Source organism: Corticium candelabrum, chromosome 10 (assembly GCF_963422355.1).
Source record: "Corticium candelabrum chromosome 10, ooCorCand1.1, whole genome shotgun sequence".
NCBI classification, from domain to species: Eukaryota; Metazoa; Porifera; class Homoscleromorpha; order Homosclerophorida; family Plakinidae; genus Corticium; species Corticium candelabrum.
The window spans coordinates 4,108,932-4,123,703 of record NC_085094.1 but is presented as its reverse complement, the minus strand read 5'-3'; the positions used below and the strand labels follow the sequence as shown (position 1 = coordinate 4,123,703).

At 43.8% G+C, this 14,772-nt stretch overlaps 5 protein-coding genes across 5 annotated transcripts; 3 read left to right on the top strand and 2 right to left on the bottom strand.

The window, feature by feature from the left end:
- The first annotated feature begins 246 nt into the window (after window positions 1–246).
- LOC134185261 (2-amino-3-ketobutyrate coenzyme A ligase, mitochondrial-like) lies at window positions 247–2,776 on the top strand. The gene is made up of 12 exons (XM_062653042.1): window positions 247–290; window positions 359–551; window positions 611–700; window positions 762–981; window positions 1,039–1,135; window positions 1,192–1,278; window positions 1,338–1,420; window positions 1,871–1,980; window positions 2,043–2,144; window positions 2,426–2,501; window positions 2,562–2,609; window positions 2,670–2,776. The coding sequence occupies exons 1-12, from the start codon at window positions 247–249 to the stop codon at window positions 2,774–2,776; spliced, it is 1,257 nt and encodes a 418-aa protein (XP_062509026.1).
- Window positions 2,762–12,687, bottom strand: LOC134185260 (prolyl 3-hydroxylase OGFOD1-like). The gene is made up of 18 exons (XM_062653041.1): window positions 12,574–12,687; window positions 12,176–12,198; window positions 11,963–12,114; window positions 10,808–10,854; window positions 10,656–10,756; window positions 10,408–10,497; window positions 10,325–10,351; window positions 10,173–10,264; window positions 9,985–10,113; window positions 9,815–9,928; window positions 9,676–9,758; window positions 8,826–9,169; window positions 8,706–8,764; window positions 8,276–8,421; window positions 4,910–5,093; window positions 3,382–3,751; window positions 3,262–3,320; window positions 2,762–2,973 (listed from the first exon to the last, which is right to left on the bottom strand). Exons 1-18 carry the CDS (start codon window positions 12,627–12,629, stop codon window positions 2,827–2,829), a joined length of 2,223 nt encoding a protein of 740 aa, XP_062509025.1. The 5' UTR covers window positions 12,630–12,687; the 3' UTR covers window positions 2,762–2,826.
- LOC134185485 (2-amino-3-ketobutyrate coenzyme A ligase, mitochondrial-like) lies at window positions 4,842–8,298 on the top strand. Its single transcript, XM_062653280.1, has 11 exons — window positions 4,842–5,998; window positions 6,058–6,147; window positions 6,209–6,428; window positions 6,486–6,582; window positions 6,639–6,725; window positions 6,785–6,867; window positions 7,319–7,428; window positions 7,491–7,592; window positions 7,874–7,949; window positions 8,010–8,057; window positions 8,118–8,298. The coding sequence occupies exons 1-11, from the start codon at window positions 5,861–5,863 to the stop codon at window positions 8,222–8,224; spliced, it is 1,158 nt and encodes a 385-aa protein (XP_062509264.1). The 5' UTR covers window positions 4,842–5,860; the 3' UTR covers window positions 8,225–8,298.
- Window positions 12,685–14,167, top strand: LOC134185486 (U6 snRNA-associated Sm-like protein LSm4). The gene is made up of 6 exons (XM_062653282.1): window positions 12,685–12,720; window positions 12,782–12,823; window positions 12,885–13,061; window positions 13,114–13,171; window positions 13,232–13,264; window positions 13,915–14,167. The coding sequence occupies exons 1-6, from the start codon at window positions 12,718–12,720 to the stop codon at window positions 13,953–13,955; spliced, it is 354 nt and encodes a 117-aa protein (XP_062509266.1). The 5' UTR covers window positions 12,685–12,717; the 3' UTR covers window positions 13,956–14,167.
- Window positions 14,121–14,723, bottom strand: LOC134185259 (dynein light chain Tctex-type 5-like). Its single transcript, XM_062653040.1, has one exon. The coding sequence runs from the start codon at window positions 14,721–14,723 to the stop codon at window positions 14,121–14,123; it is 603 nt and encodes a 200-aa protein (XP_062509024.1).
- Between the last annotated feature and the right edge of the window lie 49 nt (window positions 14,724–14,772).

Below are 14,772 nucleotides of genomic sequence, written 5' to 3'. Positions count from 1 at the left end.
GCGACAGACGGCAACGACGCAAGCACTTCGACCCGAACGCGAGCACGCACTGAAACTCCACGCCAAATACACTCGCAGTAAAGGCTTCGTTAGCACCTTCAGCAGCTGCTAAACAAATTCAAGGCGACGACTCGGATGCAGCTGTTTGCATGCCTTTAAAGCTACGCAAAACAGCGTGTGCCTTTCATGCAGTACCAATCTGCCCCTTTCTGTCTTATTATCGACGTTGTCTCCTAGCCGGTGAAAATGACTAGACTTCTGACTGATGACGATTCCGCTTCCATTACAAAGTGCGATGACGCCTTAGATAAGTTAAAATCTCGCTCTGAAAGGCACTAATTCTTTCGCGGGTGTACAGAAAAATCGAAGACTGCTGCGCTGAAGAGATTTTGAAGAAGCGCATTACCGAACGTATGCGAGGAATCCGAGATGCCGGATATCGAGTCATGAGAGAAAGAGTTCTTGCGTCTATGCAAGCTCCTCGAGTCACCATCGACGGACACCAGCAATCGGTCCTCAACCTGTCGTCTAACAACTATTTGGGACTCGCGGTGAGAACGAGATATGGATAACACAGGCAAATTATCAACGGTACGTTTTGGTCTCTTAGACACACCCACAAGTTGTTGCGGCGAGTCGTGAAGGTCTGGAAAAACGAGGCCTCGGGGCAGCATCGGCGCGATTTATCTGCGGTACACTCGTAAGTTCCTACAATGACAATACAAAAGGACTCCAACCCGCACATAGATTTTCTGTTACAGGATATCCACGTTGAACTGGAGAGAAAAATTGCCGAGTTTCATGGACATGAAGCGGCCATTCTCTACGCTAGCTGTTTTGACGCCAATGCAGGATTGTTCGACGCGTTGCTTACAAAAGACGACGTTGTTTTGAGTGACAGCCTCAATCATGCTTCCATAATAGACGGCATCCGAATGTCCAAAGCTCAAAAGCTTATCTACAAGCACGTTGATTTGAGCGGTATGTCACATTTTAACATGGAGAGAGTGTGACATCACTGTATCAAATCTTTCACAGATCTAGAGGCGAAGCTGTCCAGCTGCCAGGACGCAAAGTTGCGTGTTATTGCTACAGATGGTGTATTCAGCATGGACGGCGAGGTAGCGCCTCTGAGGTGAAAAATGGTTGGACCACCTAAAAAACTGTCGCGTCACTTGTCAAATTTGATAGAAACATATGTGACCTGGCTCAAAAGTACAAGGCATTAGTGTTCATCGACGAGTGTCACGCCACCGGAATAATCGGAAAAACTGGAAGGTGCTATTGTAAAACGCCTCTAAATGCGTATGTCATGTGAGTACGAAATTCATTGACAGGGGCACAGTAGAATATTGGAACATTCCTGGCAGTGTTCACATTGTCAATTCCAGCATCGGAAAAGCGTTGGGTGGAGCATCAGGTAAGACCATGCATCTGCTGTCGACGTAAATTAAGACATAATAATGACCGTCCGCGCATGACTAGTATAATACAGTCGTAAAACAAACAGTGAGAGAAAGACCTACAGTACACAGGCAGAGAAAGAAAGACATGCCAATTTAACAACAATGAAACAGGGGTGTATTGGGTGGAAATAGTCAGAGCAGTATAGACCAGGAAGTAGTTCTTGGAGAGTTTTAGCTAGAGCCCAGACAGCATCATAATACATTGGCAGAGTTAGGAAGGTATAGCTACGAAGAGTTAATCAGTACGGTATTACCTCCTTAGATGAAAGCAAAAACACGACAGGGTAAACACATGACAGACAGAGTAGATATGTAGGTACACTACTCACCAACGACGACAAACGCTTAGAAACGCAAGCGGACAATGAGACGCCGACTATCAATCCACCATGTCACGTTTCTAGGAGGCTACACAAGCGGACCAAAAGAGCTGATCGAACTCCTGCGCCAAAGATCCAGACCGTACATATTCTCGAGCACACTCTCTTCCTCCGTCGTAGCAGGAGCAATCAAGGTAACAAAATCTCGCACACGACTGCATCTTACAGCCACCAATCTATCTTGTTCCACTTGCAGGCATTTGACATCCTCCTGTCTGGATCTCCTCTTGTAGCCAAACTTGCTGACAACGCCAAGTACTTCCGAAAGCAGATGGCAGACGTTGGTTTCAAGATCATTGTAAGCTCCAGCGGTGCATGGTTAATTGCACCTACATAAATTGCAGCTGCGTTTGAATGCTGCCTGGTCGAGATTAATTAATTCCTAACCTATTTCATTTATTTCGTTTGACCGAGTTGTCCCAAGTAACAAAAGGTACTCATCTCGTCTGCGTCGATTCGGTACAAGAAAGACCGAATCAAAACAGTATTAATTAATTGTGTTTGTATCAGTTGTTCCGTTATTCTCAACTATCCCACAAATTCTATTTCGATAACTATATCATATACATTTCTTTACAGCCCGGCGACCATCCTCTTGTACCAGTGCTTGTTGGTGACGCAGAAAAAGCAGAAAAACTAGCGGAACAGCTATTTGGTAAGAAACTTCCTTCTTGTGCTCTTTCTAAAAATTTAATAATTGAATTATTGGAAACAGAAGAAGGTGTGTTGGTCACTTCCATGTGTTTCCCTGTTGTTCCTCAAGGTAAGCTGCATTAGGCAATAGAGTACAGAAAGGTTTGATTGGTTTGGTGTTTCCGTACAGGAGAGGCCCGTATACGAGTTGTACTGTCTGCTCAACACACACACGAGGATCTGGACGTCTGCGTGAGGAAGTTTACAAAAGCAGGGGGGAAAGTTGGAGTCATTTGAAGTGTTAAATGTGTTGAAGACGAACATTTGAATAGATTAGGTGACATTTACTATTCCCAGTATGATACACATATTTCAAAGTACTCACAATAACCGTTTGTGGTTGCGGATGAATTAATGTGCTTGACAAATTTTAGTGTTTCTTTGTCTCGGTATACGAGTGCTAGCACGTTCGGCTTTGGAATCGCAGACAATAGCTGTAAAATACAGTAACTATGAATACCAACAATTCACGGTGTGACTGGACACGTACGCGCACGCGCACGCGCGCACACACACACACACACACACACACACACACTGACTTGAACTTGCAACCCTGCAAGATCCCGGATGTTTTCATTCTCCAAACGCACTCTCTAACCAATTGAGCCACAGTACACACACACACACACACACACACACACACACACACACACACACACACACACACGCGCGCGCGCACACACACACACACACACACACACACACACACACACACACACCTCTTCGTCTTCATCTTGTGCAATATAACTTACAAAGCCTCCATAGTCAGTTACCCAGCCTAAAACATTGATGTATATATTGCCAAATTAAGTGATGCCACACTATCATGTCAGTCCTACCCTCTTTGGCGACAAACAAACTTGTATCCAGAAAATATTCGTCTGTTTTGTCCATGTCTCTCAACAAGGTATAAGATCCATGTGACCACCGTCTCACACATTCTACACAGCAGGGTCCCAACCCAGCGCATGAAGAACCACCTTCAACCGTTTCATCAGCTCTGTTGTAACCATTAGCGTTCTCACAGCCTGAATCTTCCCTTTCTTCCTCAACACAGCTGCCATCTGATAGTTCAAGGCCAGTTAACTGAGACAGAAGGAGAAACATGGGCTCCGACTGGAACAACTGAAACAGCTTTAGAATGGTCTCAAACCCGTCAGCGTCATCCAGTTCTTCATATTTCCTATCACCACACGTCTGTAAAGCCAATTAAGTCTATCAATGCTAAAGGAATGTACCATACGCGTTTGATTACTATTGGCGCTTTCCATAGTAACTGTTTGCTAGATTTGTGTCTGTAGAAATGCTGATATTCTTTTAACTTGTGTATGCCTGTCAACTTTGAGTTGAAGGTTTTGATGTCTCAGATACAGCATAGAAGATAAGGTTTCTATATTTTAGGTAGTGGTGATGGTTTGAAACCTAATTAATCAATCATTTCCGCCATTAACAACTTTAGGTGTCAATTCTTGAAAAAGGCTTACCGAGTTCGCGAGTAAGCGAGTAAGCCTTACCGGTTGGAATTAACTTAAGTGTCACTTACGGAATATATGCATGCATGTGAGTGTATAATTTTAGATAGTTGTGAGTAGAGTGTAACCATTAGTACTGTTTGATTGTACTTCGATTTTCAAAGATTGTGCCGATAACTTGTAACTCTGAAATTCCAGTTACGTGTACCGATTTTGTGAATACATATGCTAAATACTCTACTATATAAAAGAGCTCTCCTCCTCCCTCCCTCCCTCCATCCTCCCTCCCTAGCTCCCTCCCTCTTCCCTCCCTCCCTCCCTCCCTCCCTCCAGCCCTCCCTCCCTCCCTCCTCCAGCCCTCCCTCACTCCCTCATCCCTCCCTCCCTCATCCCTCCCTTCCTCACTCCCTCATCCCTCCCTTCCTCACTCCCTCATCCCTCCCTTCCTCACTCCCTCATCCCTCCCTTCCTCACTCCCTCATCCCTCCCTCCCTCCCTCCAATCTCCCCTTGAAGTGTCAACATACGTAAAATGCCAAAGTGTATCTACTAGTAGGTGTATATGAATGTATTAGCTTGCATAGTAGAGAATAGACTCTGCGAGTGAGCATATGTAGCCATGCAGTACTGACTTACTCTAAGTTACTAAAGTTAATTGTGCTGATGAGTTAATTGTAATAGAATGATTCCTAAAGAAAACTCCAACAGAAAAACAAGTTACATTCATGCATAGACTAGCCTTTGGTGAGTCTATTCGATAAACAAGTCGTAGACCTCATTGCATGCGTTCTAGAGGTGTATACGACGGGTTTTCGGAGGGTGCAGGAAGAGTCGATAAATGATCGTCTTGAGCCCGGGCTTGCTCAATAATTTAGCTGTTGTGTGATGGGATAGACCACAACGTGTGGTATCTCCTTGTTGCTGCCTGAACAAGAAACAGGTTGTTCGACTCGGTCGGTGACCATCAACCCGTGAACCGTTTTGACGTTTAGCAAAGCGGCGTTATAGAACCAAATTGCTTTAGTCGGAGTCGATTCCTCGAAAGGAGACTCGAGAGTTGCTGAGTGGACTAAAGCTTGACTGCGAAGGAAACTCGTTCGATATCGATCTGATATTTCGTGTGACCGTGATTCCCGGACAACACAAAACTCAAGCCTTCTTTATATAGCAACTAGACGCAACTGCTTCAAGTTAGCTGTAATCAGCTGGGGTAAGTGTGCACGAGTGTCATTACACTGACGTGTATCTGTGAACACACGTAGCCCAAAAACAACAGATGAACTCTTTGGCTGGCAATCTTCAATTAGTGAATCAGTCACAATGACATCATTGTCACTCCATCTTCGCTAGAAAGTGCAATTTCAAACATCTGCCGCAAACGTTGCCGTAGACGCTTACAAGCAACCATCAGAACTCGGTGAACGCAAACTACGCGACAGACGGCAACGACGCAAGCACTTCGACCCGAACGCGAGCACGCACTGAAACTCCACGCCAAATACACTCGCAGTAAAGACTTCGTTAGCACCTTCAGCAGCTGCTAAACAAATTCAAGGCGACGACTCGGATGCAGCTGTTTGCATGCCTTTAAAGCTACGCAAAACAGCGTGTGCCTTTCATGCAGTACCAATCTGCCCCTTTCTGTCTTATTATCGACGTTGTCTCCTAGCCGCGGTGAAAATGACTAGACTTCTGACTGATGACGATTCCGCTTCCATCACAAAGTGCGATGACGCCTTAGATAAGTTAAAATCTCGCTCTGAAAGGCACTAATTCTTTCGCGGGTGTACAGAAAAATCGAAGACTGCTGCGCTGAAGAGATTTTGAAGAAGCGCATTACCGAACGTATGCGAGGAATCCGAGATGCCGGATATCGAGTCATGAGAGAAAGAGTTCTTGCGTCTATGCAAGCTCCTCGAGTCACCATCGACGGACACCAGCAATCGGTCCTCAACCTGTCGTCTAACAACTATTTGGGACTCGCGGTGAGAACGAGATATGGATAACACAGGCAAATTATCAACGGTACGTTTTGGTCTCTTAGACACACCCACAAGTTGTTGCGGCGAGTCGTGAAGGTCTGGAAAAACGAGGCCTCGGGGCAGCATCGGCGCGATTTATCTCCGGTACACTCGTAAGTTCCTACAATGACAATACAAAAGGACTCCAACCCGCACATAGATTTTCTGTTACAGGATATCCACGTTGAACTGGAGAGAAAAATTGCCGAGTTTCATGGACATGAAGCGGCCATTCTCTACGCTAGCTGTTTTGACGCCAACGCAGGATTGTTCGACGCGTTGCTTACAAAAGACGACGTTGTTTTGAGTGACAGCCTCAATCATGCTTCCATAATAGACGGCATCCGAATGTCCAAAGCTCAAAAGCTTATCTACAAGCACGTTGATTTGAGCGGTATGACACATTTTAACATGGAGAGAGTGTGACATCACTGTATCAAATCTTTCACAGATCTAGAGGCGAAGCTGTCCAGCTGCCAGGACGCAAAGTTGCGTGTTATTGCTACAGATGGTGTATTCAGCATGGACGGCGAGGTAGCGCCTCTGAGGTGAAAAATGGTTGGACCACCTAAAAAACTGTCGCGTCACTTGTCAAATTTGATAGAAACATATGTGACCTGGCTCAAAAGTACAAGGCATTAGTGTTCATCGACGAGTGTCACGCCACCGGAATAATCGGAAAAACTGGAAGGTGCTATTGTAAAACGCCTCTAAATGCGTATGTCATGTGAGTACGAAATTCATTGACAGGGGCACAGTAGAATATTGGAACATTCCTGGCAGTGTTCACATTGTCAATTCCAGCATCGGAAAAGCGTTGGGTGGAGCATCAGGTAAGACCATGCATCTGCTGTCGACGTAAATTAAAACATAATAATGACCGTCCGCGCATGACTAGTATAATACAGTCGTAAAACAAACAGTGAGAGAAAGACCTACAGTACACAGGCAGAGAAAGAAAGACATTCCCAATTTAACAACAATGAAACAGGGGTGTATTGGGTGGAAATAGTCAGAGCAATATAGACCAGGAAGTAGTTCTTGGAGAGTTTTAGCTAGAGCCCAGACAGCATCATAATACATTGGCAGAGTTAGGAAGGTATAGCTACGAAAAGTTAATCAGTACGGTATTACCTCCTTAGATGAAAGCAAAAACACGACAGGGTAAACACATGACAGACAGAGTAGATATGTAGGTACACTACTCACCAACGACGACAAACGCTTAGAAACGCAAGCGGACAATGAGACGCCGACTATCAATCCACAATGTCACGTTTCTAGGAGGCTACACAAGCGGACCAAAAGAGCTGATCGAACTCCTGCGCCAAAGATCCAGACCGTACATATTCTCGAGCACACTCTCTTCCTCCGTCGTAGCAGGAGCAATCAAGGTAACAAAATCTCGCAAACGACTGCATCTTACAGCCACCAATCTATCTTGTTCCACTTACAGGCATTTGACATCCTCCTGTCTGGATCTCCTCTTGTAGCCAAACTTGCTGACAACGCCAAGTACTTCCGAAAGCAGATGGCAGACGTTGGTTTCAAGATCATTGTAAGCTCCAGCGGTGCATGGTTAATTGAACCTACATAAATTGCAGCTGCGTTTGAATGCTGCCTGGTCGAGATTAATTAATTCCTAACCTATTTCATTTATTTCGTTTGACCGAGTTGTCCCAAGTAACAAAAGGTACTCATCTCGTCTGCGTCGATTCGGTACAAGAAAAACCGAATCAAAACAGTATTAATTAATTGTGTTTGTATCAGTTGTTCCGTTATTCTCAACTATCCCACAAATTCTATTTCGATAACTATATCATATACATTTCTTTACAGCCCGGCGACCATCCTCTTGTACCAGTGCTTGTTGGTGACGCAGAAAAAGCAGAAAAACTAGCGGAACAGCTATTTGGTAAGAAACTTCCTTCTTGTGCTCTTTCTAAAAATTTAATAATTGAATTATTGGAAACAGAAGAAGGTGTGTTGGTCACTTCCATGTGTTTCCCTGTTGTTCCTCAAGGTAAGCTGCATTAGGCAATAGAGTACAGAAAGGTTTGATTGGTTTGGTGTTTCCGTACAGGAGAGGCCCGTATACGAGTTGTACTGTCTGCTCAACACACACACGAGGATCTGGACGTCTGCGTGAGGAAGTTTACAAAAGCAGGGGGGAAAGTTGGAGTCATTTGAAGTGTTAAATGTGTTGAAGACGAACATTTGAATAGATTAGGTGACATTTACTATTCCCAGTATGATACAGATATTTCAAAGTACTCACTATAACCGTTTGTGGTTGCGCATGAATTAATGTGCTTGACAAATTTTAGTGTTTCTTTGTCTCGGTATACGAGTGCTAGCACGTTCGGCTTTGGAATCGCAGACAATAGCTGTAAAATACAGTAACTATGAATACTAACAATTCACGGTGTGACTGGACACGTGCGCGCACACACACACACACGCACACACACACACACAGACACACACACACACACACACACACACACACACACACACTGACTTGAACTTGCAACCCTGCAAGATCCCGGATGTTTTCATTCTCCAAACGCACTCTCTAACCAATTGAGCCACAGTACACACACACACACACACACACACGCACACACACACACACACACACACACACACACACACACACACACACACACACCTCTTCGTCTTCATCTTGTGCAATATAACTGACAAAGCCTCCATAGTCAGTTTCCCAGCCTAAAACATTGATGTATATATTGCCAAATTAAGTGATGCCACACTATCATGTCAGTCCTACCCTCTTTGGCGACAAACAAACTTGTATCCAGAAAATATTCGTCTGTTTTGTCCATGTCTCTCAACAAGGTATAAGAGCCATGTGACCACCGTCTCACACATTCTACACAGCAGGGTCCCAACCCAGCGCATGAAGAACCACCTTCAACCGTTTCATCAGCTCTGTTGTAACCATTAGCGTTCTCACAGCCTGAATCTTCCCTTTCTTCCTCAACACAGCTGCCATCTGATAGTTCAAGGCCAGTTAACTGAGACAGAAGGAGAAACATGGGCTCCGACTGGAACAACTGAAACAGCTTTAGAATGGTCTCAAACCCGTCAGCGTCATCCAGTTCTTCATATTTCCTATCACCACACGTCTGTAAAGCCACTTAAGTCTACCAATGCTAAAGAAATGTACCATACGCGTTTGATTACTAATTGGCGCTTTCCATAGTAACTGTTTGCTAGATTTGTGTCTGTAGAAATGCTGATATTCTTTTAACTTGTGTATGCCTGTCAACTTTGAGTTGAAGGTTTTGATGTCTCAGATACAGCATAGAAGATAAGGTTTCTATATTTTAGGTAGTGGTGATGGTTTGAAACCTAATTAATCAATCATTTTCGCCATTAACAACTTTATGTGTCAATTCTTGAAAAAGGCCCCATCCCATACTTGACCTAGTCTCCTGTAGCCAGACCTTAAACCCACCCTCATGCCATGAGATGAATGTATCTACCTTGAGTATGAGAGCGGGGTTAAGGTCTGACTACGTGAGATTGACTATACTTGACCCTTGACTCTGTCCAACTATGAGGGTGAAGTAATAATCAAGCAAGTACGGTATCAAACTTTAGCAAAACTTGCTCACCTCCTGTTGGCTGGTCCCTTTAGATTCCAACATCTTCGTGGTACTGCCTCCAATTCATCTACCAGGGACTTGTAGACATGTTCCTGGTCATGCAGCACAATGAGCAAGAGAAATCACTGCACAGTGACATGTATTGCACCAATAGAAAATGCTGTAATTCAATGCTTGATTCTTCTTCAAACTGCCTACGGATTCTAGCCTGGACATCAGGATCAAAGTAGCGTGAATTCACGCAGTCAAACAGAAGTTCCATCTACAGATTAACACGTTACCATAGAGCACTTGCAGTAACTACATTAGACAACGTACCAAGGCTTTCCTAGGTTTCACAGCTAAAGGAGCAGCTTCATGAAACCGCTGAGGATAATCAATTGGTTCTCCATAAAACCATCCACTAACAGACATGCGATTCTTGTCGCTGCTTAGCACTTCAGTAACCTAGCAACAGTAAAAAAGTACAGAAATGTGCTAAATTCAAAGAGAATCGCAAGTGATACCTGATGAAAAGAGATTGGAGACACTTCAAAAAACACAAATGAATTCCACTTGGGTACAAGAGAAAGTGCAATAGTATCCGGCTGCCCACACTCTATAACAAAACAAGTATTTGTAAAAATGTAAACGATTGCCTTGGTCACAACTTACACACCATCAGCAGAGAATAAGTCAAGAGTCCCTAAGACAATACTTTAGCAATCATAATGACAATACAAGTAAACAAAAGCAGTCAACCTCCATCTGATAATGCCCAATCTCTCACAAAGTAATAAATAAAAGCAATTCGTCGACCTTCCAGTTCATCATCATGACATAAAAGTGTATCTGAAAACCAACGACATGAGACACAGTAACTTCCAAGACAAAGACCATAATTACTATTCAATTGTCACAAATCAATGTTTCGATTATTAATTCTTAGATGCTTCTTACAACATGCAATTAACATAAGGAAGCATGAAGAAGCACAGTCCTCATTCTACCTGTTGATCTATAAATGGAACATGTAGCATCTACATGATCATTCAAGTGAATCCCGGTCACCTCTTTCATCCAGTCTTTCACATCCAACATCAAAAACTCTCTGACAAAAACATTAGTAAATATCTTCACTGCAGTTGAAAAAACAATCCACCTTAGTGAAGAAATAGAAACACTCTGACTTTCTCGCAAATCATCGGTCTAAATAAATCATACCATAAAACGTTCACACCAAGAAAATACATTTACTTAAAGTATATAATTAAATGAAAGAGAGCACTAACAGTGCTGAACCCTAGGCAACGAGAAATTGACCCCTTTCCAGTTCGGGGTACTTTCTTTTGGTTGTACAGTAGAATTAGCAATGTGCTTCCAAATGCAATGAAAAGCAGGAAACTTACCTAATCGTGTGTTCCTAGAACACCCAATGATTGATTTTAGCCTCAACAATGAGGCATGGGTGTACCTACTGAGTACTACTCCAATTGCAACAACGCCTAGGGTTAACAACAGCAAGCAGTTGTTGCAAAGCATGAACAAATTAATTAACACCAGGTGCATGTCACTAGACACAAGCATCCCAAAAATTGTTTATACAGATGGCTGAGTCACACAAACACTTGTTTATACAGGTGGCTGAGAAAGGACAAGCCCATCAAATCGTAAATCACTTGGGCGCTTTGTTTCAGGCTACTCTCCTCCATTCACTATGACCTTGAAGGTACACTCGAAAGTTATGATCAGTAATCAAAATTGGAACGCCCTGCGTGACTCCGACTAGACTGGTGGACAAGCTCCAACAACCATGGGCGCGTTCGATTGGGCTCTTCCAGCTTCTTTCAGAAAAGTCTGGAAGACACGCCCCTCTTCCAACTTCTACCAGCGCAGTGCAGGAGCTGGTAGAGGTTGGAAGAGGGGCGTGCTCTTCCGATCAGCAGAGTCGGTAGAGTTGGCTCTTTCGACTATAGGGCAGAACTGTAGAAGTTGGAAGAGGGGCGTGCACACGGAGCCTCTTCTGGAAGAGGCAGGAAAAGTCCAATCGAACGCGCCACATATGTCGAGATTACACCACCGAGCGCTACACTGTACCAGTGAATGCATGCTATACATTCCAAGTTGTTTACATGGTCGTTTCTGTCCAGTCTGTATTTCCATCGAGTGGAGTTGGTATTTCCGTCGAGTCGGTTGCTACTTCAGGTGAGATGACTACTATAACCCTTGCTATGCCTAGGGTTAATTAAAGCTAGCAAATACAGATGTTTGCATCTTCATGTCACTCAATAGACATACCAACAAGTGTACACTGTACCTGCTGGAACTTGTAGAGGTCATTTGTTTTCTGATGAAATATCATTTCTCTTAGGTCTGTCTCCAGTTGCAGCAACAGTGTACTATCTAGCAGGAAATTGTCGAGGACACAACATGGGAATGGATTGAGATAAAATACTGCTCCAGCAGAATCTTGACATCAATACAATTTGCTACACGCTACTGTAGTAGTGTTTGAGAACGAACACCATACCATCATCCATTGTTCTGCGCTCTCTGAAATACACAAAACATATGCATGTCCAGTTTGTTATTCGGTGAAACTAATTTACAGTATATTCTCTTGAATTTAGCTGTTAATGATAAAAACAACAATGAAAGCAATAAGTACAGTGTCAAGTCATTGATCAGTATACACACTGACACGCGCACGCACGCACACACGCACGCAGAGGCCTTGAACTTCCAAACGCGGGAAGCTCAACGCGCACTCTATTCGAAAGTTCGAAAGCACAACTCCAAACTCTCTAGAGCATACTCGTACAAACGACGTACCCATGGGGGAGCCACGAGAAATGAGCAAAATTATGAAAAAATAATTGAGCATAATGAGCAAGCCTACATGCACACACAAGCAAACCTAGAGATTACCTGAAAGCCGCTGAAAGAGACCGTCTAAACTCGTTCTTCTTGTACAACGTGTTCATCTCAAAAGAAATCTTCTGAGCTTTACTGGCTGTGCTACTGTCCTTGAACGAAGGTCTCTTCGACATTATATTGATATCAATTGTCAAAATGGTAAGCTAGATATTTGAAAGACTCAGTTTATATTATGATCGTTGTCTAATGTTATTTACAGCTGCCGTTGTCTCTACTGAAAACAGCCCAGGGTCATCCTATGGTGAGACTCCTTTCGAGGATCCGCATCTATGTTTGCTATCTGGGTTGTCTGTTTCATGCAGCTAGTTGAGCTGAAGAATGGGGAGACATACAATGGTCATCTAGTCAGTTGCGACTTTTGGATGAACATCTATCTGAAGGAGGTGATCTGCACTTCAAAGGATGGAGACAAATTTTGGCGAATAGCAGAATGTTACATCCGGGGAAGCACGATAAAATACTTGAGAATACCGGACGAAGTGTGTTGCGTCATTTAATGCTTTAGCACTGGCTGACTGTCTTTTTCTGAAGGTGATTGACATGGTGAAAGAAGATGCTTTCGCAAGGGGGCGTGGTCGAGGAGGCAGAGGTACAGTACCGTCTTTTCAGGTTAAGTTTGGGTAGATCGTTCACTGTTGTGCTTTTAAAGGTCGTGGACGGGGAGCAAGAGGAGGAAGAGGCGGTGAGAATAATTTTGTCTTCCCTAAGAATGCTATATATTCTCTACACGATAATGGCATTGATAATGTAAATACAGTATGTAACGGAATTTACATATGAGATATGGATTTGGTTGAGCGTTTATGGTAAATTTAAGTTGATTAAATCCGGCTGCCTGTGTATGTGTGGTGAAGCATTTACCGGTAGTGGAAGTGCAGAGGACATGTAGTTGTGCTCTAAAAACAGATTATCTAGGAATGCCTCCAATTTTACTATCTTTGTTGGCAGTAATGTCATTGCACCTTCTAAGGTGTTTGACTGTTATCTCATTGACTGACTGTACTTAGATCTACTGGATCCCTGTGTGGAGCTTTGGTTCAACTTTGTGTGACTATATTTTAATGTCTGAGCTGCCATTCTCTGCCAAAACAAATTAATTTTTCAATTAATCCAATTAAAATACATTCTAGTGAGTACAGGTACAGTTGTTACATACCAAATTTGAAATTGTCATGGGTAAGTCATGAAGGCCTATCTGAGTCTTAATTAATTAATTAATTAATAATTAACGCCAGATATGCACTGATGTAAGTTGGCCCGATGTGTAGTAGGTTTTTGAAAACTGCTACTGCCAGGTTGTAAGTGATTAATGGTAAATTGACTGTGTTACAGGACGAGGAGGGCGAGGTGGCTCAAGGGGACGAGCAAGGTGAAGCTAGGTATTTTCAGACCACACCACAAGTGAGCAGATTCTCTGGAAGAATGACAGCAATGTATACTCTTACTGAATTGTGTAACAAAATTGGTATCACGTACATAGTAGACAAATGACCAGTTTTGAATGGTGGTATGTGGGATCACCAATACAATATCATACTCTAGTGATAATAAATGCCAAACACTGTTCCAACAGCAAACAGCGAATTATTCTTCATACTCCACGTGGCTTCACTATCAACTTCCACATCCCAAAGACAACGACTGGCAATCCTCAGCCCTTGCCCCCTGAGCTGACCAAGATGCACGAGCACAACAAACCGATACCGCTTCAGGCCTAGTTTCTTCACGCGTGCCTTAATTATTTCACTCAGCGTCTTGCTCATCTGCCTGCACGTGTTGGGGTCGTACTGTAGATCGGACAAATGCTCAGTGAAGGTTGACTCAATGATGTCTCGTACGACGTTCGTCGGGAACTGAGTCGTCGGCTGTAGGCGGTATGTTGGCTCGAATTGTTTCTGCTGGTTGCGTTCTCTGTCACGTAGAGCGCCGCTCTGGAATGAGTAGAGACTGCTGATGCTGGATTTCGAGCCGCGACGTTTCAATCCTGCTGCTGGTCCGAGGAGACTTGAAGATGACGGTATTCGCGATAGGGACGGTTGGCGTAGCTTCTGCTGGCGGGTCGGTGAGCTTGGGTTGCTTGGCCCTGGCCCGACGGAAAGAGAATGGGAATCTGCGGTGCTGCCGAGAAGACTCATCGACATTGTTGAATAGGAGGCGTTGCGACGCAACGAGCAGAAGCGGGTGAAGAGG